The sequence below is a fragment of the Pectinophora gossypiella genome, chromosome Z (assembly GCF_024362695.1).
Source record: "Pectinophora gossypiella chromosome Z, ilPecGoss1.1, whole genome shotgun sequence".
Classification (NCBI taxonomy): domain Eukaryota; kingdom Metazoa; phylum Arthropoda; class Insecta; order Lepidoptera; family Gelechiidae; genus Pectinophora; species Pectinophora gossypiella.
In genome coordinates this window covers 6,692,110-6,717,778 of record NC_065433.1, presented here as the reverse complement: position 1 = coordinate 6,717,778, position 25,669 = coordinate 6,692,110, and the positions used below count along the sequence as shown (strand labels likewise).

Below are 25,669 nucleotides of genomic sequence, written 5' to 3'. Positions count from 1 at the left end.
TTAAATTGAATTTTACAGGACTCACACAAATCACTGGACAGCGCTGGCATCAAAGGGCATGGCACAGATATTTGTCAAGATCACCTGGCCTAACGTTTAAAAAGTACATAGAGAGAAAGGAAAAAAGCAAAGCCCGGCAGCAAAATCGTGTAAGAAGGCGACTTTATACTGTTCATACCAAACCTGCCCAACCTGACAAAAATTATGGCCCAGACGCCCAAGATGTCGTAGAAACAATTGAACCTGAAGAGTTAAAAAAAAATTGCTTGGAGAAATTATCTGAGTTCCAGAAAACTATCCAAGAAATTAAACAAATTGCTGAGGAAACAATTGGTCAACACGAAAATGATCTTTATAATTTGCATCGATGTGACAGATTGACGGCTAGTAATTTTGGAATGGTACGATTGACCCTTTTTTTGTGCAAATGATGTTTATAAACTGTTAATAATAATATAATGTAATAAATTCAACAAAAAGTACAGGTTTATGAAATAACTTTATATATTTTATTACAGATATGTAAACGTAGAAATACCACTCCTTGCCATAATCATGTCAAGCAGATATTGTACAAAAACAATATCATGACAAATGACATGACATATGGGCAAAGAAATGAGTCTATGGCAAGAACGTTTTTTATTGAAAACTACAAAAAAAGTGTACGACCATCCGGTCTGTACATTGATGAGGAATTTGGGTTTTTAGGAGCCAGTCCCGATGGTAAGGTTTTTTAAAATAAAGTATACTTACATCCGAGCTTACAGTACAAAGAGCCTGACAAAAGCCGAGACAAGCGGGCCACTTGTATGAAACCGTAAACAAAATCCGTCGCCCAAAGTTATTTTGTACGCCGTCAGACTTCAATCTTATTTGTTACGTGTAGTTATGGTGAGCTGATCTCTAAGGCGCTGATGTTTGTCCGTGCAGCGCAACGCAGCAAGCAAGCAATATAGTTAATATTTGTTTTAGGTATTGTGGAAAATGAAAGAGCAATTTTAGAAATAAAATGCTTCCCCTCATTGGCTAGGAACAACAAAACTATAGAAATGGCAGCGAAAGAAAAAAAATTATTCCCCCTAAAGATAACGAATGGGATGTTGGAGATGAATAAAACTCACAATTATTACTATCAGGTTTGTAGATGTCCTTTTATTTACTTACTACCGATATGACTAAACCCTAAACCGAATAAAGTAAACCATACGTCAGAATGAACGTAAAATACATTGCATAAATAACAAACACACTGTAGGTATGTTCTCCAAATTATGTCCATAAAGAACGTAAAAAATAGATCACTACGAATATTTTAGATGACCCCACATCAGGTATGTTAGCACTACTAAGTAGTATTATTTGTTGAGGATCTATGTTTTTATTCAAATTGCAGGTTCAAGGGCAGCTGCGAGTCACGAAAATGGAGAAATGCTATTTCATTGGCTTTGTATCACCTGTACAACCAATAACAGTTTTGGAAGTAACCAGAGATGAGCAGTTCATTTCCGATATGCTCCCGAAACTAATTACATTTTACAAAAATTCAGTCTTGCCTGAAATAATATTACGGAGGATAAGCAAGGGAGCCCGGTGTATTGAGTGCACCCTATAAAAAATTTAATAAATTTTTAACGAATTGTACTTTTTTATTTTATTTACTTACAGCTAATCTATATGTCTTCGTATAAGGTTAGGTCACATGCAGGTTAGATCACATACATCCGAAAACAGATTTCTCTGGTAGGTTTGTGGGTTTCCTCATGATGTTTCCTTTGACTGAATTCAAACACGAATTCGAAAACAAATTCGATTATCATTGGTTTAGGCTGTTGAGATTCCTGTGACCGTCATGTGTTCTTCCAACTGGACTACCACGGCTCTCTGACAAACCACACATGACCCTACAAATAACGATTGCAGTACTTACAGTAATAACAAGGTCGATTTTTGTTTGAATGCTAAGTCATAGTTGAAAGAAGGCGCGGAATCTAATCAAAGTCTTATGTAGTAAGTGATCCTCAAAATAGTATAGACATACGCTATTGCGGACTTTTCTGTAGATCTACAAAAGAGGAACAATTCCACCATACAATCTTTTATTATATTTCAATGGGCTTAGGCAGCGTTTTCGCTGAAAGCTCAAGTATGTTTAACATTCATAATATTTAAAACAATTTACTTATACAAAAATATACCCATATTATACCCTAGAAGCACCCTCATGAATCACTCTACTCATTGGTGAAAACCGTATGAAAATCTGATCAGTAGTTTTTGAGTTAGCCGCATGTTCCCTGATACAGCTAATGCCTGTTAGAATTTTACAAAATAAAATATGAAATATGTATTTATGTATGTATATACGGTAAAAGTGATACTTTTTGGAAATTCCGTAACAAAAGGACGTGTTCGTTTAATTAATTTGAAAAAAAAAATAATACAAAAAGTAAAAACATGCAGTTGGGTTTGAACCGTTAAACTTAAGAATGGTGGCGACTACTTTACCAAATGCGCCATTTAGATGTTAGTAGCAGACTTCAAATTATGCATCTCTTTCAATATCAAACCTAGTTGACATGTGTGTGTGACAGCTTCCTGTTTGTATACAAATTGAAATGACACCAACTTTTGATGCAATGTTTCAATATGATATCTGCAGTAAATACTTCAAAATTGTGGCTTAAATTAAAGATAATGTATGTGAGATTTCGCAAACTAACATTTCATAGGGTCAGAACTGAACAATAAAATAATAAATGGAAAAAATACGAAAACTGCAGAACTAACGCCATCTGATGACGCAGCGTTACCTAGCTGACTGAAATGCATCACCTTAAATTCCGCTTCTCACACACGGATTCATGTTATCATTCGTAGTGGACTAATGGGCGAAAGTAAGACGATCCGTGCTTTGGAAGGCACGTTAAGCCGTTGGTCCCGGTTTCTACTTACTGATGTAAGTACGTAGTCGCTACATAAGTCATGTCAGGGGCCTTTGGCAACTCAATAGTAACCCTGACATGAGGGTTGATGAGGTTGGTAATCCACCTCACAACCCACACGATAGAACAAGAATGGGCTCAGACCTTGTTACATATGTAATATACCATCACCTCCGTATACATCTTAAGGTTACAGCTAAAAGAAGCCACTATTTTCTTTCATTTGTATCTAAAACGAACAAAGAATCAACAATCGAGCTTACTTTTTACTAGGAATACAATTCACAAGGCTATAAATATCGCTTCGTTTTCCCACAATACGCATCGTGTAAGTGTTTATTAAATACAAAAAATGTTCTATTCAACATGGAATCCAATGGTGTATGTAATAAGACCTAACAACCGTTTAGGGTTGTCACATTACTTTCATTCAGTGTCTTACAGTTAAATCAAAACTTTCTACAGTTAAGTTACTCGATAGCATGTTATTGGTGTCTTCTTCTTATTTGGACTGCATTTATTTTATAATTGTTCGAATGAAATAATTCTCTGAAAACCAAATACCCCGACAGGTGCCTACGACCGGTGGAAAAACGCAAAATGCTACGTAATTACACCTACCTATATCATTATAAAACCCTGTCCATAATTAGGTGCTTTAAAACTACATAATTACGAACTGTGTTCAACCTAGCATGGAGAGTAAGATAAATATTATCTTCAAGAGCATTAATACGCATTTTTTTATATAAGTGATATTTTTGCTGCTCTCGTCCGGTAACCCTCGTCGTTGTGAATCGCCCCTACGGGACTGAACGAGTGAAGCTAGCGAGGCGTACCCGCATGGCCTACAAACACATTCGCAGCAGCGGACATTGAGCTCAGCGGTAATTGTTTGATCAGTGCACAAGCTACACGCTCGCTGCAATGTACATACATACTAGCCTACGATATCATCGCCCAAAATAAATAGTGATACCGCCGATAAGTACTATCACGGGAAACAATTCTACTGTTTCTAAATTGATGCTTGAATGACTACAAATTATAAATTCATAAGGCAAAAAACTGGCCTTGCAATTGGAAATCTAATTGAGTAACCCATTAGCCGAACAAGGATAGTAGTATAGTACACAAGCTTACAGAATGTTATTTATATTTATACATATTCATCTTGGGCTCGTTTTGATTAAAGTCAGTTTAGAGTTTCTTTGACTTTATCAGGCTTGTATTAGTGAGATGGGCAGGCACAATATAGAGCGTGTGGTGCGCCTGCGAGCCACACGCGTCAATGCGTGACCACGGTATCGGTTGCGCAGCGCAATGAACATTTGGCACACATTGCGTCGCGCAATTGAGAACGTCTGTATATTGTTAAATTGTTGGTTCATTTGCACTCCATTGTTGCACTTTATTGGTTTAACTTGACTAAAGTACTTGTATGTTGTGTACCCGTATCATCTAACAAATGCTAACAAATTGAATGTATTAGAATGCATATTCAAGTACCTACATAAAACCCTGAATCTTGAAAAATATCGCAAAGCATTTTTTATAAGTTTACTAAAATAATATTTGAAATTATTGAATTGAATTATTATTTCAAGTAAAATACTGATTCATTTTAAGAATGAGCAATAAACAAACAACTTTTGAATCTGTAAGAAATATTGCATAATCACAAATGAAATAATATTTTCAATATTAAAGGGACTGTATGTGGGAAGTGAGCAACTACTTTCACATGATCATTTTATAAGTTTGCATAGTACACTTACCGTATTGGGTCTGTTGTCAAGAAAGTGGTCGTAGACTGCTAAGCCCCCAATTGCTAAGAGGAGTCCGGTATGGAACCCAGTCATGAAGAGACCCACATATTGAATCAGCATTGTTATTAGCCCAAACAGTAGTCCCGCACATAATGCCACAGCTACAAGAAAATCGGGTTATTGGTACCATTCTATAACTTGAAGTAACATTTATACAACACAGAGACCATATAACCTAAAGCATTATTTAGAATGAACTATTTCATCAATATATAACTCTAGAACATCCAAAATAAAAAAGAGTAATGAACAGATTTCTCCTTGAACTTACCAACATTACCATAAGGTGGTAACAGGTATTCTTGAAGACATATTAGATAAACTATTGCAGATCCAAATGTAAACCCCGTGAGGAACATACTAGCCTTGAAACAACGATACCCTGCAACAAATAAACTATATTTACTAACATAAGTGTATATCACATAATTTTAGGAATTTTCTCAAACAATATATCATATATCTTAATGACAACAAATGCATCAAAATTTGTATAAATTAGCTAAAACATTAAACAAACCATGTTACTTACCAAACAATGTGTAAACAATTCCAAATGCTATGTACATAGCACAGATAACACTCACTATAGGGTCATAATTTAAATCTATTGATGTGCAGAAAGACCCCTCTATGTGTGGACCGTTGAATTGGATTGTCATGTTGGGGGGACTCCGGGTCACCTGCGGAACTAGCTGGCCTACCGACGACATCTTCCCACTCCTCAATCAATTAAACTTCATTCAATAAATGCTTTGACTTTCTGAAAATATACAATAACCGTTTATTTTTACCACTCTGTATAACACAATAGAAGAATGGTTACTGAAATCTGTTAATATGATCAAATATTTACAATTGACATTTGTTTAGCACACTTACTAAGATATATTAATGAATTGGAATAAATGTAGGTAATACAGTGACTCACTAACCACAGCATTATATGATTTGACTGAAGCTACATGGTTTCTGGTCAACACAAACTTAAACTCAGCTATGAAAGCGTGACAAAAAGATCAATTTAACCACTTGACAGTCCAGGCGCACTAGCAAATCTAGCCTCAACAGTCCAGGCATTTCGAACTTGCGCGGCGTTCGGTGGGCGATATCGTGGCGTGTTATAAATAGGCTTGTAACTCAAAAACTACTGTGGCTATAATAAAGAAAATTCAGAAACAGCAAGCCAGATGTGCAATGATTCTAATTAGATAAAAATAAAAAAGATCACATTATAAAATCTATCTCAAATCCAATTAGAATTGACAGAATCCGCTCATTTTTTCAGTTATCCCAGCCATGCCTGTTAATAGCATGTAAAGTATCATGTTCTAGGGACTGTAATAATTTTTATTTGAAAGCGCATTTCTTACACTTTTTACTAGTATTCAAATTATATTTTAATGTTATTTAGTTTAAACACAAGAAATATAAATATAACACCTGGTCACGACTTATTTGTAACACCGTATTCTTACCAAGATGGCCGCCCTCGCTAAGTTTCTGTTCGCACTGAGCGTTTCTGCCTTTTTAAGTCGATGGTAACTATGGTTACCAATAACGGGTAAGATTAACATAGACATTTTGTGTGTGTGATTTCAGGAATTAAAGAAAACCAGTAGAAAAATTAAGGTTTATTAATATGAACTAAACCCAATTTATAATTGAATGCTTGTTTTATTTACATTTTTTACCAAGCACTTAACATTCGGACCTTAAAAATATATATTTTTTATTAGAATTTAAAATTACAGTCTTGCAATACAATATACTTGATTGCACAAAATGACGTACCAAACAAATAAATCGAGACACTAGAGACAAAAGGCGGCCTTATTGCTAAATCTAATTGCGCCTGCCGCTTTCTGTCCGTAAGCTCCTGTCGGACATCTACTGGCAGTTTAGTAATTCGTTTTTTTTTTGTAATTACTCTCTGTGTCCTCTCTATAGCTGAACTATAGCATCTCTGAAAAAAAAAGTCATTGTTTAGAACTGAAGTTAAAATAACGCTAGCGCTCCGTTTGTACGAACCCTTAAACCCAGATAAGTCGATGGTAGGTTTAGTTACCATGATGAAAGTTGACCAAATTTGGTGTACCCTGTAATCAATATCCTGGGCATCTGCTGAAATAATTGTTTATTTCGGTAAATAATGTGTTTCCACGAGTAACTAATAAGTAACGTGATATATTTAAAACATTATAAAATATAATGCGTCGTGTAATATTCCGTAATTTGCCTCCATTTTAGTGTCAAGAGACGTTTTTTTTGATACGATATTTTTCTCTTAATGTTTTTGGAACAAAATCATGGCTTAAATGTTCAGGTTTTTGTAGAAAACGGTAGAGGATATATTCAAGATGTATGCTAATCAATAAAAATAATATATTTTATATACTTACGGCATATTTCTTGTCTAAAACACTCAATCGCAAACACAGTAGTTGACAGTAGACTCGACCAACACTCGTCTGACTTCGACAGTTGTTTTTTTAATGTTACCAACTCATAGGGAAGAGATGCAAATACCACCTAGTAAGGATTTTTATAGTACACAATACTAGTATAATTTTATAATCTATACTAGCTTGTAAAACTAGTTAATCCATAAAATTGGTCACCCTAACGGAACCCCGACTATTGGTAAGTATAGCTACCATCGACTCCTGAGGTGAATTTGGAATCGGTAGCTATAATTACCAACGACTGTAGAGTGGTTAAGAGTCGATAACAAAGCACGATCCGAACAGAGCTCGATCCTAGCCTCGACACGGCATTCAACTAGTCTCGTATGAGAAACACTTTCACTATATCGTGAGGTAATTATATCATTTTAATACTAACATGTATCACTAAAGCTGAAACTGAAAAAGAAAAATACACACATAAAATTGTCCACCGTGGAAGAAAACACTCACCATTCTACGATGATAGGTAGCGATTTCACATTGTAAATTAGGCATCCACCTCCACTCGAAACTTGCAATAATATTAGATCGTCACTTCATTTTCATACAAAACTTTTCATTTAAGCGAAAACACGTGAAATACCTCTTGATGGTTTCTATCGGAAGGATTGAAAGAAAACGAATAAAATAACAAAGGATTTTCACCAATTTTCTCAAATTATTTTTTTTAACTGTCTAGTGAAGTGATGTACTCGTACTTTTCTTCTTTTTGACATGTAGCCTAGTTGCTTGACATTTATAAACCGTAATTTACCGAAAAATCAAAACAAAACCATTACCTTATGATTCTCTTCTTCTCACAGGGACGTACGTATTTATTTCCTTGCAATATTTAGAAATAAATACAAAAACACCGTCTTAATGATTATATCTGAAGAAGTCATAGTTCTACGAAAACTTCTTACAAAATAGGGAATGTCCAATAGGTACGAGAAATTTCAAAATTTGAAACATCAAAAACCGATGTTTACGTGCATCCCTATATTCAATTTCCATCCCAGTTTCTGTTTCGTGATTCGTGTGTTGCTCGTACGTAGGAAGAGGTAGCGTAATCGTAACTCGCAAATGTTACACAGGAACGACCCAAAAGTTTATTTGTTCGTTTTGTCCTCTTGAATTCGTTTTGTGTTCCAAGAATGTGTTTACTGTAAAATGTTTTGGACAGTCATTCCCTAAAAATAGTCACATACCGCAACCTTGCTTCCACAAAAACAGTTTACTCCAAGTCGGCACAATCATCAAAATTTCACCATGAAAGTTACAGTAACCACTCTTAACGATGATATATTCGTTCTGCAAGTATCAGAGGATTTGGAGTTGGAAAATTTCAAGGCATTTTGTGAAATAGAGTCCGGTTTTCCTGCGAAGGAAATAACTTTGAATTTCAATGGGAAACCTCTGCTTGACGACAAGAAATCATTGAAGGCGCATGGAGTGCATGATGGAGACGTCATCGTGCTCGTCCACTTGGTACAGTCCGGCTCCAATCTCAACCTCACTGATGCTAATCAAGGTACATTCTATGTCAAACATTTCACTGTGCTTGAAACTGCTTTGTCATGTTTTCTTGTTGTCATACATGACGCGCGATTTTATTTCTAACAAAAGTAAATAAAGACACCCATAAATTGATACTGGCTGCTGAATTTCTTTACATGTATCACAGTATGTCAAAAATTTATAACTAAATTATGACGTTTGTCATCATTTTGCCTTTTTATATAAAAATCTGTTACTACATTTTTGGATATTATTTAATATAAGAAAACATTTTATAAAAAATTATAAAATCTGCCTTGCAGCTCTACCATCGGGCTTAGCTAGCCTAGATTTTAGCAATATTCAAGTACCAACAGTACCAACTGGACCAAGTACTTCAATGGCTGCAAGAAACCCGCCAGTTGAGGAAGACCCACGCATTATTAGAGAAATGTTTCTTGCCAATCCTGACCAGCTTGCTCTGCTCAAACAGAATAATCCTAGACTAGCAGATGCTCTACTTAGTGGAAACCTTGGTAAGTGAACAAAAGTAAACAGTGCCAGTTGTCATGAACAATGTTGTTTCGTCATTGTCAGAAGATTTCCCATACCATAATCTAAAATAGTTTTTATTTTTTGTAGATACTTTTGCATCTGTGCTTCGTGAACAAATAACTGCTAGGACTCAGCGTCAACAACAAAGAATAAGGTAAAAAATAACTAGACAGATGTCAACCAACTTTTGAAATAAATGTTGGCATTCTTGTTTGATTATTATATTGTCTGATAGTTAGTGAGTTGGTGTACTCACTGTTAATATATTATTATATTAATGTGATTATTGCAGGATGATGAATTCAGATCCATTTGATACGGAAGCCCAAAGAATGATTGCAGAAGAAATCAGACAAAAGAACATTGAAGCAAACATGGAGGCTGCCATGGAGTACAACCCAGAAACATTTGGCACTGTTGTTATGCTTTATATAAATTGTCATGTGAATGGGTATGTGACGGCTTTAGATATTCTTCACTTGATTTTATACCAAATTATTATAACTTATGTATTTATTTTTACATATAAATATATTTTTAGGTTTCCTGTGAAAGCTTTCATAGATTCGGGAGCTCAAACTACAATTATGTCTGCAGCATGTGCAGAAAGATGTAATATTATGCGACTTGTGGACACTCGGTAAGACATACTAATAAAACTGTACAATTTATTTTATCATTTATCTTCTTGTTGTATATAATATGAAAGAAATTACTTTTCTATTAAAATTACTAGGTTAATACATACATGTAACATTTCCAGATGGGCAGGTATAGCTAAAGGTGTGGGAGTTCAGAGAATCATTGGTCGTATCCATATGGTCCAGATGAGAATTGAGAAAGATTTCCTGACCACATCTTTCTCTGTTTTGGAAGAACAACCTATGGACATGTTACTTGGCTTGGATATGCTTAAAAGACACCAGGTTTGTCCTTAAATATATTAGTGCTTATAAATGATATTTCAATTTTGCTCAATCATGGTAATAATAAATTTGATCATTCCAGTGCAACATAGACTTAAAACGGAATGTTCTTCGCATCGGCACTACAGGCACCGAGACCCCGTTTTTGCCTGAATCAGACCTACCAGAGTGCGCTCGTCTCTCAGGCTATTCAGAAGATGAAATTGTCAATCAATCTGTGCGAGAGCATGAGGAACAACAAGTGAAGGAGGCACTAGAGAAATCAAAGCAAGGTGGGCGCGGAAAAAAGAAGTAAAATTATGTCAGAAACTTAATTTTGATACATTTGTGCCTTGACCCCCTGTACATACATAAGTTTTTAAAACAAAAATATAAAAAATGAGTAACAATGCTTAAAGTAATAAAAATCGTAAAAATAAAAGTTGTATCTGTGGTAGTTAGAAAGTAATAAATAATTAACTACTTTCAATGTGAAGGCATGGCTTTAATGATTATGATTATTTAGTTTAACCGAGATGATAATGTAAGTATAATTATATAATATTTGCATGTTATGTAACACTTGTCCATAACTAAATGAGCTCAGACAAACATCCCATTGGTGTTTAGAAGCTGGAGGGACACAGAGGTCTCCGTCTACATCCGGGGCTCCATCTGCAAATTCACAAACAGGCAATCAGAGAATGGGTATGTCAATTATGATTCACATATAATAAAGGATAATTGTTTTTAATTCTAAAACCACTATTAGGGTTTTAGTAAATAACATTTTAATGTATATAAGGACCAAAGACAGAATAAAGGAATAAAAAGTGATTCTAATATTTTGACTCTGAATATTTAATATTGTATACAGTAATATTGTCAAAGAAAAATGGTTATGGTTAGTGTATATTTTATATTAAATTGAATTTTAGAAAATCGTCTAAACTTACATTTAAATGTAATACAAAATTACAAATGTTTTGACAATTGTAAATGGACTGTTACATATTTGTAGGTCTTGGTGACCCGAGCCAGACAATCTTGCCTACTGACTCGTTTGGAGAGTCCGAAGTAGAAGAAATCGTAGCCCTGGGCTTCACCAGGGAACAGGTAATGCTATGTTTACTTAGTCTAGTTATACACTTTGAAAATATCATTAAAATACATAACATAGCATAAAGAGCCTATATATGTCCCACTGCTGGGCACAGGCCTCCCCTCAATCAACCGGAGGGGGTATGGAGCATACTTCACCACGCTGCTCCAAAGCGGGTTGGTGGAGGTGTTTCTTTTTTACGGCTAATAGCCGGGACCAACGGCTTAACGTGCCCTCCGAAGCACGGAATCATCTTACTTTTTCGGACAATCAGGTGATTCAAGCCTGAAAAGTCCTTACCAAACAAAGGACAGTCTCACAAAGTGATTTCGACAATGTCCCCATCGGGAATCGAACCCGGACCTCCAGATCGTGAGCCTAACGCTCAAACCACTAGACCATGAAGGCTGTTATCATTAAAATATCTCTTAATATTCAGAAATCTTCACATTAATATATTGATATTTAATCATCTAGTAATTAGTACAATTAAACCGTGATTGAAGCATGTATACAAAAATTATTAAAACCATTGATAACTTTGAATTATTCACTTACATCTGTACTAATACTATATAAAGCACAAATTTGTATATTTATTCTCAAAAACTCAGTAACTACTGGACTGATTTCCGAAATTGTTTCAGCATGATGCTACATTATCTCTTGAGTAACGTAGGCTATATTTATCAGAAGAAAATATTAGGGACTTTAAAGAAGTAGATGTCTATACTTGCGACTTGTCAAGTACTTAATAAATAAAATTATGTGTTTTAGGCAATTGTCGAGTTGCGGCGGTTCAACGGCGACAAGACTCAGGCTACAGTAGCTCTATTCGCAAAGTCCCTCAAGTTCTGATGACGAACGACACACACTCTCATGTACAGCGACCAGAGGTAAAAAATATTATATATTTGATTAAAACCTGAAAGACACCTGAACTAAAACGAATTGATAAGCAATACTCACAATACAATAATTACGACTGTTTATCAAATATATACTCAGGCTTGTGTACAATAATTAGATAAATGCAGTAAACACGTTACAGGGCAGATCTCGATACCTTATTGCATTACTCAAATAGTTTTGTTTTTTAGTCGATTAATGTCGGAAAAGGGGTCTGCTCATGTGCGTGTATTCTACAGATATGAATTATTTTTTTTGTATGTTAGACATTTCCTAGGGGTACCTTTATCGATTGGGCATCTGGATCTTGTTTTAAGAGTTTATGTGACGGGAATAGATATTTGACGATGATAATAATAATAAATAAGACTTAAAGTATAAGTTCTCTATGCTTGATATACATTGTTATTGTGTGAGCACATATTTTTTTTTATAAAATGTATTTAAGTGACTTAGATAAGGCTGATAAAAAATATGTTCGGGAAAATTATTTTGTTCCCTTTATTATCCTTAACTCTGCCGAATTTCATATGCTTATTTACGCGTTGAATATAATAGTAATTTGTACTTGGCTATATTGTTCGCGAATGTAAAATGACTCGGATAAATTGCAACTATTCGTCTAATAATTTAGAACTGTGACCGATTATTGTAACTCACTGGCAGGTATAGCCAGCTGACTTGACTCCTGACTGCTTTAAGACTGTTTGCTTGGGCAGATGGTCAGAAGGTACTAACTGTTGGTTGCTCTTGGTAAAACCAAGGAAAGAAGAAAGAGGTTGAAAGGCCCAAGTAAACCGCGAAACGCGCGCCATACAAGTATGAGCAAAATGTTCATACTTCAACTTTGCATTCTACTCGTCCGAAAACTTTACGACTCACGGAGCTCCGCGATAGTATATCAAAAGGTTGTCTTGTGCATTATAACCTGCATCTCTCTCTCTCTATTTAAGAGCTGCGCTCTTGTCGGTGGAGTAACCGCCATTCCTCTCTTCTTCCCGCAAAAACCTTCACCTCCCGATACGACACGACCTGCACCTTCTCTTTTATTTGTTTCATAAATGTTATCCTAGGTCTACCCCTTCCTCTCTTCCCTTCAATTTTTCCTTCTATAATGTTTGTTATAAATGAATCGTGTCGTATCAGGTGGCCAATCATATTTCCTCTCCGGTTCTCTATAGTCTTCAATATGGTTCTCTTTTCTTCAACTCTTTCCAGCACTTTTTCATTTGACACCATTTCAGTCCAGCATGCAGGGTAAAAAATAAATATTGACTATCATGCAAGGAGATCCCTCCTTATCACAGGAAAGCTAAAAATATGACCGGTTAATTATCAAAAAATACTTTTGTATGCAGTATCTTACGAAAAGTAATGATAAAATTGCAGCCTATAAAGCGGCTATGGAATTTGAGAAGCAGTAGCTATCATTCAGAGCTATCATAGTTATCTGTATGCAGGAGTAGTAGTACAAGAGACCGGGGTTGAACCGGCGACAGCGGTTCTCATACAAAATGAGCGTGAGGACCTTTCCATCCTCTTTCTTCTATTCTTTGCGTAAAACACTTCTAATTTTACTTGATAATAGTCGCGTTTCTAGTATAAATATTATTATATGTACAATGTGTGCAACAGAGGATGTATCCTACTATCTAATTAATATAAGTATTAGGTAATTATGATTTATGTATTTTGTATGTTTTCGATTCAATAAAAAAATATTATAGTGATTTTGTTTTCTTGCAAAATTATTAGGTATTATTGGTAGGAACCTCCGACACTTCAGTACTTTGTCTAGGATTACGATACATCGTGAATCATGATCTTGAATAATACATTAATCTAAAGGTAAATAACTTTCTACGACACATATTAAGTGTACATTTATTTTTCAAACGATTTACTTACAAACGTATTACAAATTCGTTATTTGGGAACTGACATAAATAACATTGAGATTATTATTGTTAGTGCATCACTTACTATACAGAATTAGGTAGGTACGTTCTTATCAAATACGAGTAGATATTGTAAATTTTACCGAAAAGGACACGTTGTCGTAATAGGGCAATCTGACCATTGCCTTTTTCGATGATAGATTATGATAGTTCGTGAGAAGTTTGGTTTCACACAACTTCTTGGTCTTCTAGCGGTTGGACCGCGAGTTTGTTGGCCATCGCTGTGAGGATGTCGGTGAGGCGCGCAAACCGCTGATTGGGCGTCGTGAGGGCTCCTCGCTCGCCCCAAAGAAAGTTTATGTGGAACTCTGTCCGGAAGAGTTCTAGCAGGGTTGGATCCAGGGTGGGGCCGAGAGAAGACATCTCCTGGACGACGGTGCGGGCGTTGCGTTTGAACATGTCCACTTGCTCGGGGAAATGGCGCGCGGCCTCGAGGTGCGCCGCGGTGGCGTTGAAATCGAAGTCCAGGCTGTTGAACAAGCTGCCGGGGAAGGTGTCGTCTGGCTGCATGAGGCCCCCTCCGTCGCCATCTGGTGCAAACAATGTTATTATTATAAGCATAGTCTTACAAATATGCAAAGACGAATGAAAACAACTATCATTTCTAATATTATTATCATATCGGGTAGATTCGATATGGTATCTATACCATGGTTCTACCAGTAGGTCAAGTATGGTCCCTGAAGAATTCGTTTCTAGTCGCTGTAAGTGGCACAAAGTAAATAATTGAGTGTATGGAAACAAAGTAACCGTAGGGCTTTCTATTGCCTTTCAAGTGGATGCGAGTATAACGAACTGATGACAAAAAAATGTTGTTTACCAAATAAATGAAAGCACAACACAGGCGGCAACACGTAGGGAGTAGTAGTGTTGGGAGGTAGCGGGTTCGTTCCCTCGTTCATGCTTTTGAAGCAGGGTCTCAGTTTCGCCTCGAACATGAAGGCATTGTCGGTGTACACACGACGTAGTATGTTCCATGCATTCTCCAAACACTCCACCTAAACAAAAATCCATATAAGTCATCTTTTCAAAACAATATAAATCATAGACGTAGCGTAGGTATTAACCACTTTAAGCTTGATACAAACAGGAGTCGGGAAAAGGGATAAACGGGGCGTGACTCTCCCCTCATCCCGCACACACTCGCGCTTGTCCCTTTTCTCGTTTCTATGTGCAGTAAGTATTAAACCCACCTGAGGCATGCACAAACCGAACATGATAGCTGAGAAGCCGTAAAGATTTCCCAAGGCCGTCTTGGTCTCCACAGCCAAGAGGATCCAGTCGTTGATGGTGTCCGCGCGCTGCCTGTCCGTCTGACACGTCAGAATCGTCACCGCTATCAGGAGGCGGAATGTTTCAATCCTAAAACAGTCAGGACCTATTAATATTATGTAACAATGATAAATACTTAGATTTAGCTGTCCGGTCGTTTTAATACCCACCTTTCTATTACATCCAACCGCAGAGACCTCCCTTGCGGCAAGAAACATAGCTCTAATCCTGAAGCTGTCTTTTCAATTCCCTCGATCTGTGGAGCGTCTTCTAACAGGAAATGTAGATCGACTTTAGTCAAATGGTTGGCCAGTATCCGCGGACCAGACGTCCTCAGCAGCAGTTTGATCGTGTGTAACGTTTCCGACTCCAACGGCTTCGATAACCCTGATGATATAATCTGTGACTGAAATTTTTCAAGATTTATCCTTGATTCTACAGAATAATCCAAATTTTCAGCTTGCAGTAGTCGCGCTTCAGTAAGGTCGTAATCGAACTGCTGTCTTATTGTTGGTGTTACAATGTGATACTCGGACTCCAGCCGTGACTTGTTGGGGTCGCTGTGAGCAGAGCTTTGAGTGGAGTCGCCGGAGCCGTTGCCGGAGTCAGACCCAGACACGTGATACAATCTCTGTAGCTCGAGACGTCTGTCGTCGGCCTTGGGGCCGTCGTACCTGGCAGGCTTAGCTGGTGGGCTGGTGGGGAGATTTGCTTCCCATGTCCCAGAAGAGTTGGAGTCGCCTGAAAAGTTTTTTCCGTGTTTGTTGTTCTGGCCTTGTATAACACCATCAGCACTCGCACTTTTAGCGTGATTGTTATGCTGGCTCATATCAATCGGTGTAAGTGAATGAGATCGTTGTTTTTTAAATGGTACGCGCATTTGTAGTCCTGGTTTAGCTGCGAAATGACTGTACAAGCTGTAGGGATTGCCATACCCGGACCCATCGCCGACGGGAGACACTACAGAATTGACATCGTCGGTAGGCAAATAATTTGTTAGAGGAACAACGCGATTGGCAGGATACTGTATGCGTGCTCCAGATGCGGCAGATATCGGTTTACCAGATCCCACGTAGGAAGTTATCAGATCAGCGACTGTGTCGTACGCTTCATCTTCAAACTGGTATTGGTACCGTTCGTATACAGTTTCAGGGTGCACGACAATCTGTAAGAATATTACGTTTTAATGACAGGTTTTGTATTTGCCTTACGTAAGTTACGTAGTAGGTAAGTTTACATAGCCAGCTCTTACCCGTTGTATGACGAAATGCAGGTGTTGTCCGTTAGAACGGCAGCTGAGTACGTAGTTGTCAGGTTGCGAAGAGGAGTCCCTCACTAGGAACTCTCGGTCCTGTTGGAGAAGGTTTTCGGCTGCGGTGCGGCTGAGCGCGCCGTGGTACCAGCCGTGGGAGATGATCTGGTCTGATGGTAAAGAGAACTCCCACTCCAGTAGCCCTGATGTGGACATGCTGCTTGTGTCCTGAAAAGATAGGTAGAAACTACTAGTAGCCGGTATTCCTTCCATAAAATAAATAGCCTACACAATACATACGTCCCTTTCCAAGGAAAAGACCTTACTTAGAGACGATTTATAAATTAACTTATCATCGTATAGAGCTGACCGGAAATCGAACCCGGCTTTACTGGTACCTATAGACGTAGTCGACTGGACTTTTATCAAAATAATGATGTTGGTAACATAACTATCATAGTAAATAGTAAGTAATGTAAATATTAACTTACCATTGCGAGTAAATCAGTTCAGTGATACTTTAGCACATCGACACCACTTAGAACCACAAAATGTTTGAAAAATCTCGTTGAATAGGTATTTGATTAGTAGTGTGGGAGTAATGTTGTGAGTATCTATAGAGCGCACGGTCGTAGTAGCGAGATCCCCGGCGCGCCGGTACCGCGCCAGATCAATACCCCGAACCACCCCGTTTTCACCCTCATGTTGGCAAAATGAAATCAAGACCCTATCAGCGCGCATGCGTCAATAATATTTATGTGTGTCTGCATTTTTTAAAGTCGAACTACTCAAACTTCGATAAGTAACTGTAATGGTTTCCATTAGACAGCTAATTGTATTTATATGCTCCATTTATAAATTAAAATACCTACTTGCGCTTACGCTAAGCATTAATGTTTACTTGAATTTTATTTTATCAGACACACTATCTGTTGCGCCCGGCATTTAAATAATGTTAAGTATCTACCTACTTGCCTATGATAAGTTTGATGTATAATAATTATGTTAGTATAGGGTCAAACAGCAAAATATTCCTATGCTAGATGACCGGGTCAAAGGTGAATTATAAAATGCTAATCTAGAAATAGAAGCCGGTCTAATAAACATCAATCTCGTTTTTCTTTTTGACTGTAGTAGTTTATATGATGTAGGTATTTATTAAAATTACATATCAAAGGCGACGAAGTTTATCCACGTTTATTGATGACGTCATACGCGTGTATACAAATTCCTTAGAAAATTAACATTATGACGTAATAAGTATCTCATTTGACTAGGTTCTCCACTTGCAGCTAGAAACGGCCACTGGACGTAACACTGTAGTGAAGTAGTATCTAAACAATTCTTCGTACAAAAATCAACAATGTTGCAATGAAAAGGTTCGCATGAGGCATCCGGAAACAAAACACTTTGTTGAATGTATACTTTTTAAACATTTCGCCGGGAACAGCGCAGTAGAATCATTTGTTCGTTAGTTTCAAGCATGGGTGTTAGTGGAATTCGCGTTTGCTTTGTATTTATACTCGTTTTGTTGAGAGTATCTTGCTATGAGAAAAGTAAGCGTTGTTGTTTGTTAAGTCTAACATTGTCTTATACCTACCTACTAATTTGGTGTATACTTATTTCCGTTCTATCTCAATTAAAATGTGGCGGTATTTACAGCGTTGCGTAAGATTGTGCGAAATCAGTCTAAGATGGTTCAAACACCATTTAGTGAGACAAGAGTTGACAACACCGTAGCCTGGCGCAACACATCCCTGCAGCCGAGCGATGAACTAATGTTCTCAGGACACGCGCAAGTGAAGAAAAAGCTTCATAAAATGCAACGATCTAAAGTTTCCACCATCTTGTCCTCTGTCGACACGGGCAACTGCGGGAAATCAGCTTATTCGAAATTTAAATCGGATAAAAAAGAAAACATGTTGCCAAACGAACTGAGGCTGACACGCAACACCCTGAACCACAGCGTGACCCGGCCGCCGGCTGTGCCGCGCCCGCCGCCGCCGCCGCCGCCACGCAACGCAGAGAGCGTGCTCTTCCCCCTGCACAGTGCCCAAGTCCAAGACGAATTTTCAAACAAAAGTTACTCGGGCGAAATTGCCGTTGACACGTTTTACAAAATGCCAACGCTATCGAACGTGAAGACTTTATCTTCAAATGATGCGCATAACATTCCGCCTGAAATCGGCAGCAAGGACACGATTGTTATACCGAATAGTTCGTCGAGAGAAAATAGTAGTGCATTGGTTAAGGGGATTTTCATTGCTAATTCGGAGTTGAAGGTGAAGCCTTCGCCTCCTCCAACTAAAATGCAAAGTGTGGATGTGAGTGCGGAGTTGGAGGGCGATAGAGTGGACTACTTGATACAGGCCAAGTCCCTGGGCCCGGCCTCCGTGTACAGCTACAACGTGTCTGTCAACGTGTACTCCTGCACCTCTCTGCCCAAATCTAAAGCCGATATAGACGCACAGCAGAAGTTTATTGAACTCGACATTGAGGTAGCAAATATTTACAATTCGCTTAAGTCTAATTGTTGCCGTCTATCAACTTTAAGATATTTTTTCTGTCCCCACAGCCCACTTGGATATGGAAAAAACATTATTGGAATCATATTTTTGATAGTCGGTATGAAACTTTAATGAGAAATCCAAACTGGCCTCCCTTGAAGGTAAATCTGTCTTTCTCAAAGTCATCACTAATTTAAGAGGCACGCTCTTGTCGGTGTAGCATACTCCATTCTTGTCTATCAAAGGCCAATTTCTTCACTTCCTTCTAAGACACGACGTTCGCCTTCTATTTAATCTGTTCCATGTCAGCTCTTCTTGATCTTCCCCTTCCTCTCTTTCCTTGTATCTTCCCTTCTATGATGTTTTTAATAAATTCGTCGTGTCTTATTAAATGACCAATTGTCTTGCCTCTTCTGTCCTCAACAACTCTCAATAACACTTCCTCATTAGTAACTCTTTCAGTCCAACTTATTCTTTCCATCCTCCTCTAACACCACATTTTAAAGTCCTCGAGCCTGTCTCTGTCTTTCTGTGTCAGCGTCCACGTTTCACATCCATGTCCTACTTTGAGACAGGTATGTCTAAAAAAATTACTTAATCACAAAGAAATAACAATAGGCGACTACTTTATTTACCTACTAACTTTCTCATATCATTGATAAGGAAGTTGGATAGAAGGTTCCTCATGACTGGCGTGTTTGCAATGTTTGATTCAATTGAACGCGATTCTCCTTCTGGTTTTCATTGAGGTTAATATGTATTTTGAAAACTTCCGCCGTTTTATTATACGACGGAGAAACCTGATACTCTGTAATAATGACTTGAGTTCTTTGAGTTGTGTCTGTCTAGTATTCTAGGCAGTACCTAGACAGGTATTGAACATTTTATCGGTCATTAGGTGACATTACATAGTATTAACATGTAACAATGTAGGCGAAACTAGTGTGTGAACTACTCGACTACAGAATCATAATATACTTGATAAACAAAACGAGACTTTGATAAGCATACAATTTTATCGTTTTTATCTTTTCTCTTGAATAATGAAACAATTCGAAATGTTTTCCGTCAGGTAATATTGATACCCCGTTCGCACGTGGATAGCATTTGGAAGAAAACATTTGAACGATACCATAATGACAGCGTCCACAAGATCATATCAAATGCTGTCAAAAAACTTCAATTTTATAGAAACCTAACTTTTCACTGGAACGAGGTCTCGCACCTGAGCCATTGGTGGAAAACCACCACATCAAAGAGTCGCTCGGTAAGAAACAGTTTTAGGTACATCGGCATTTAAATAATGGGCTTGTTTCCAACTAGTCAAATCAGTTACTTTTTACTAAACGTCAAAACACGAAATTACTAGATATCAAACTGTGACGTCATAGAAAAACGTGATAAAAACGTGACTTATTATTACATTTTTGTTGATTAAAATTGGTAAATAAGTGAAATTAACCAGAAAAAAGAAAATGTTTTTCATTAGTTTTAGATCAGTCTTTATTTAGTAATCAGATTTTTTAATTTATCTTGTAATTAGTATACCTACACAACCCACTTAACTTCATGCTGTAAGTAAGCGTGGTTTATATGAAATGTGGCGCATATATTTAATGCAATTATATTCGTCATGCAGACTCTCCGACGATTAATAAAAGATGGTCGCCTTGAAATTACGACTGGAGGTTGGGTTGAGACCGACGAAGCCACGACACATGTTTTTGGACTAATACATCAACTGGTTGAAGGTAAGATAAGATATAAGTATATTTCGATAAAACTGCGACAACTTTTGCGTGATGTTTGATTATTGTATGCATATTGTATGATACTTATAATTACAGGTCAGCAATGGCTAAAAGATCATCTGAGCTATCTTCCGAGCGTAGGTTGGCTCACTAACAGCGTAGCTCACAGTCCAACCATGGCTTATCTTCTGTCTGCCAGCGGCATATCAAACTTGGTGATCACAAACGTGCACTTTTCATGGGAGGAATTTTTTGCTGAATATCAATATAGTGACTTCATCTGGCTGCAAAATTGGAGAAGTGACAGTTCTGTTCCATCCAGCATTAATATGGTGTTAGGCAGAATCGGAGGAGATCGTCTGCCCAAACACTCGGTTCTAACTCATATCATGCAATTTAACTCTGCAGGTTTTACAGCCTGTGGTCCTCACCAAGCTATCTGTGTCTCAGATTTCAACTTCGTCAAATCAAGTCAAAATCCAGAAATTTATACTTACAATGTCAAAGAAAAATCGGAGTTACTCCTTGAACAATACTCAAAAACGGGAACAGTGTCCTCACATAATACTATAATTGCGCCAATAGGCGGTCCTTATAATTTTGAAAAACAAGCAGAGTTTGACTACCAATACAATAATTATCAAAAACTGGCAGACTACATTAATTCCAATCGAGATATCTATAAAGCAAGCATAGATTTTGGCACGCCTAAAGACTACTTCAACACTGTTTTAAAGAAACATAAAGCATATCCGACTTTAAGAGGAGATTTTCTGAACTTTGCAGACTTGAACAGCGGCAAACCTGCCTATTGGACTGGATATTTTACTTCAAGACCTCTGTTCAAAATACTTTTGAGGCGACTCCAATCTACTTTACGGAGCACAGAAATTCTTTTCGCGTTTGCGATAAATTTAAATGCGTTTCACACTTTTGATACGACTGGGCTGTTTGAACTTTTAATTAAAGCGAGAGAAATGGTGGCTCGTCTTCAAGATCGCAACGTAGTGAGTGGCACCTTAACTTCCAATTCTATAAAATACGCTTATAAGCAGATTTTACTGACGGTCAAAAACTGTTGGTACATTCAAGAAGTAACAGCTAGTCTGTTGAGTGTTAAACCGGACAGAACAATTCTATCACCGTATCTTCAAAAATTCGTGTATCGTGACGGAGAATTTGTGTCAGGGTTCAAGACCGTAGGTCCTGGTGATCAGGTATACGTTTTTAATTCTTTAAGCCATGAAAGGACTGAAGTAGTAGAATTAATAGTACGGACCCCAAATATTAGAATCATAGATCACAACAAGAAGGAAGTTACAATTCAAATAAATCCGGTTTGGAAATATAACTCCGATAATATAATCCGGATATCTAGAAGATTCTACAAAGTCACATTCGCTATAGTGGTTCCTCCGATGACGTTAGAGTTATATAGAATTAAAGAGACATACGACGGCGCGCAGAACGCCGCCACCATATACTGCGTGGCGTGCGTCGTGGACGACATCCCCGGCGAGATGGCCACATTCCCTTTCCACATTCAACGTATCCAGACAGGAGACATACAGCTAGAGAGTTACAAGTTTAGATTAGTTATCGACGAGCACACTGGTTTCCTTAAACATGTCATCGAGAAAGCTACTGGAGCCGAAAAAACGGTCGTAATTGATTATGGAGCCTTCAAAAGCTCTGATATCAATTCAGGCATGTTTTTATTTAATACCAACATAACGAAACCGTTACGAGACATTCTTATGCCATACAGAATCGGTATGAAAACAAATATTTTAATGATAGTTTCAGGACAAGTAGTAACGGAACTTACTTCTATCTATGGTAGACTTTTACAAAGCACTTTCAAAATATTCAATTTATTAAATAGTCCCCTATCGAATGCAATTTTCGTTGAAAGTAAAGTAGATTATGAAGTTTCGCCAAAGAACAGAGAACTTGAAATATTTCTATCAATCCAAACCGATATTGCAAATGGTAATATTCCTGAAATTTTTACTGATAGTAATGGTTTTCAATATACTGCCCGACTGCTGAATCTTACGAGACGTATTGAGTCTAATGTGTATCCTATGACGACTATGAGCTTCTTACAAGATCATAGAACTCGGCTTACAGTCATAACTGATCACGCGCAAGGGGTCACCGCTCTGCAAGAAGGACAATTGGTGGTGATGCTGGACAGGAGGGTGTTGTTCAACGATGGCAGGGGTAGCAACGAGGGCCTGGCCGACAGTAGTGCCACGTGCCACAGACATATTATTTTGCTGGAAAATTTCGTCGACCATACCAACTATTACTATTCGCGGCAATTAAATTTGCAATTGCCAAGTTTATCTGCAATCCATTTGTCGGGCGCCCTAGACTATCAGCTTGATGTGTTCATAATAGAAAAGAATAAAACAGATCATTGTTATTACGCGTTCCTACCGTTGGTAAAAACATCTTTTCCCTGTGATGTTTCGTTGATCAATTATAGAGTAGTGTTCAAGAAGGGATCCCTGATGTATCAAACTCCAAACACGGCGCTGATGATATTGCACCGCCAGAGCGTGTCCTGCCATACAGACTACGACGTGCAACTATACTGTAACGGAGACAATAATTTTTCCTTAGATAAAATACTACATAATGTAAAATCAGTTTATCAAACAAACTTATCTGGGACAAAAAAGGGCGTACCGATTTCTAGTTTTAACGACATGAACTTTCCAGCCATGGAATTAACTACAGTAAAAATTCATTTTTAAAAGTACCGAGGTAGTTTTTGGGTCTGTATGACAGGTATTTTTTGGATCGTTTTTGTATGACGATATTGCTGCAGCAGCGATTACGAAAATATTATACCCTATTCTAGTAAGCTATTTGCATGCCATTCCCCCTAACGAATAGCTTGGTGGCCGTATGCCGTGCCAGCTTAAAAATAAGTAGCGGTATTTTTAGGGTCAAATAATATACAATTGTACATAAGTAAGTATTATTTACTCATAAATAACTCATGTCTATAAATGGTCGGCTATGAGACCACAACAAGTGTTGTAATAAATAAAAAATAGAATGTGAAAAATTAATAAAGTTTCTTAATTAAAAGATTTTGTTTCAAAGGTGAATTTAAAATACTTATTATGGATCTACCTACTCCACTCCAATCTCATCAGTCATCCCGTGATCATGGCACTTGCAACAGTGTCGAAATATCGGGAGTCTCATATCCCCATTTAAAACGCGGTAAGAACCCGTTATTATGTGCTTTAATTATTTAAAATACTGTAGATATCCTAGTTATAGTCAATAGAAAAATAATATCTAAGTAGGTACACCAAGGGCAAGTTAGGTAAAAATAGCCAAGGGTAAAGGAGAAAATACAGGGTTTTAGGGACATCGTAACGAATACTAAGGGGATGATTTAGACCATGATTCTGAGTTGATATCAAGTGGATTTTCTTGTCGGAAAATTCATGAACATTTTAAGTGTTTTTTTTTTAATTATTTTCCGTTCCACAGTTCTGCGACGGAAAAATCCACTTTTGATATCAACACAATCATGGCTTGAATCATTCCTCAAAGTTTTCATTAGGTACGATGTCACTAACAGTGTCCCTTATCCTGGCACTTCCACCGTCACGGATCCGGATTCTGACTACACAGAAAAAAATTACGATAATTTGTCGAAATTTGCCGCCAAATATCAGAATTTGTCTGTATGCCGATTATAAGCATAAAAAAAATTATAAGCATTTTTTGATGACAGTGCCAGGATGAGGCTTTCCCCAGCATCACTTTTTTGTTATAGTACCTGGCAAAGATCTGATTTCACCAACAAAATGACTATAATTCGTCGCTAAACTCCTCGACACGCTGATTCAAAAGTTGTAAGAGATTTTTTGTGACAGCGCCTACAAAATCCTTATCCCAGCACCAATTTCTTTGTATCTCGATAACAACAGCAGGTAGCGACGATCTGATTGCACCCAAAAAATGTCGTAAATTTGTCGATATTAGTCGCCAAATATCAGAATTTACCGTCACGGCCCGTTTTAAGTTATAAGCATTGTATGGTGGCAGTGCCAGGATAAACCTTTTACCAGCATCTGGGGTCCCATTCTTGGGTCTCATTCCAGAAAATACTGTAAAGCCAAGCGATGTAGCAGATGTCGATGGCCACACCACACGCTTCTGCAAGAGGACAGGCCGGCTGCGGGTAGTAGAGCGTCAGCCAACCCCGAGAGCACTGACGAAGCAGTAACGACCATGGGCGGCGAGAGAACGCGCGCCCTGCTGAAGGTGCTGCCAGTCACCATCATCGACGACGACGGGCGTGAGACGCCCACTTACGCACTCCTTGATGACGGAGTCACTATATCCGTGGTGGACGAGTCGTGCGTTGAGGGTTTTGGCGGGCCTGGCGCCCCGCTGGGCCTGGTGACCGCGAGCGGCAACATTGTTGAGGACAATCAGTCACGAAGAGTGAAGATCAAACTTCGGGGTACCAACGGAGAGAGCCATGTGGTAAAAGTACGAACGATGCGCAACGCTAAACTGCCGGTGCCTACGCCGGTGCACACTTTGCCGGCACGCGTGCTGGAAGCGAACCCCCACCTACGCGGCTTGGACTGCATGGCGACGGAGGGCGTACGACCCATTTTGCTCTTGGGCCAAGATAATTGGGAATTAATAGTAGGTACCGAAGTTAGATTTAACAGTTTCTATTATTTTATTTTT

At 37.9% G+C, this 25,669-nt stretch overlaps 4 protein-coding genes across 7 annotated transcripts in view; 2 read left to right on the top strand and 2 right to left on the bottom strand.

The window, feature by feature from the left end:
- LOC126380786 (transmembrane protein 198) overlaps positions 1-7,925 on the bottom strand; it is a 32,018-nt gene extending 24,093 nt beyond the window's left edge. For both annotated transcript variants that reach the window (XM_050030388.1, XM_050030389.1), the window contains exons 1-4: positions 7,693-7,925; positions 5,307-5,537; positions 5,046-5,156; positions 4,724-4,875 (exon numbers count right to left, since the gene is read on the bottom strand). In XM_050030388.1, coding sequence (XP_049886345.1) covers positions 4,724-4,875; positions 5,046-5,156; positions 5,307-5,487 — 444 coding nt within the window. In that variant the 5' untranslated portion in view covers positions 5,488-5,537; positions 7,693-7,925. The remainder of the gene's footprint in view (positions 1-4,723; positions 4,876-5,045; positions 5,157-5,306; positions 5,538-7,692) is intronic.
- Positions 7,926-8,234: 309 nt separating this feature from the next.
- Positions 8,235-13,922, top strand: LOC126380779 (protein DDI1 homolog 2). Its single transcript, XM_050030380.1, has 10 exons — positions 8,235-8,755; positions 9,045-9,257; positions 9,364-9,430; positions 9,569-9,727; positions 9,818-9,916; positions 10,040-10,202; positions 10,285-10,474; positions 10,812-10,889; positions 11,203-11,297; positions 12,061-13,922. Exons 1-10 carry the CDS (start codon positions 8,494-8,496, stop codon positions 12,139-12,141), a joined length of 1,407 nt encoding a protein of 468 aa, XP_049886337.1. The 5' UTR covers positions 8,235-8,493; the 3' UTR covers positions 12,142-13,922.
- Positions 13,923-14,076: 154 nt separating this feature from the next.
- Positions 14,077-17,550, bottom strand: LOC126380776 (breast cancer anti-estrogen resistance protein 3 homolog). Its single transcript, XM_050030376.1, has 6 exons — positions 17,166-17,550; positions 16,675-16,902; positions 15,593-16,587; positions 15,344-15,512; positions 14,971-15,148; positions 14,077-14,680 (listed from the first exon to the last, which is right to left on the bottom strand). Exons 1-6 carry the CDS (start codon positions 17,166-17,168, stop codon positions 14,319-14,321), a joined length of 1,935 nt encoding a protein of 644 aa, XP_049886333.1. The 5' UTR covers positions 17,169-17,550; the 3' UTR covers positions 14,077-14,318.
- Positions 17,551-18,163: 613 nt separating this feature from the next.
- LOC126380764 (alpha-mannosidase 2-like) lies at positions 18,164-25,596 on the top strand. 3 transcript variants are annotated; one of them, XM_050030355.1, is made up of 7 exons: positions 18,164-18,230; positions 18,337-19,172; positions 19,250-19,342; positions 20,254-20,448; positions 20,821-20,932; positions 21,029-24,175; positions 25,069-25,596. In XM_050030355.1, the coding sequence occupies exons 2-6, from the start codon at positions 18,369-18,371 to the stop codon at positions 23,695-23,697; spliced, it is 3,873 nt and encodes a 1,290-aa protein (XP_049886312.1). In that variant the 5' UTR covers positions 18,164-18,230; positions 18,337-18,368; the 3' UTR covers positions 23,698-24,175; positions 25,069-25,596. The 3 variants fall into 3 exon arrangements, with proteins under 3 accessions (XP_049886312.1, XP_049886314.1, XP_049886313.1); XM_050030356.1 differs by having other exon boundaries at positions 18,170-19,172; XM_050030357.1 differs by lacking the exons at positions 19,250-19,342; positions 20,254-20,448 and having other exon boundaries at positions 25,069-25,595.
- The last annotated feature ends 73 nt before the right edge of the window (positions 25,597-25,669 follow it).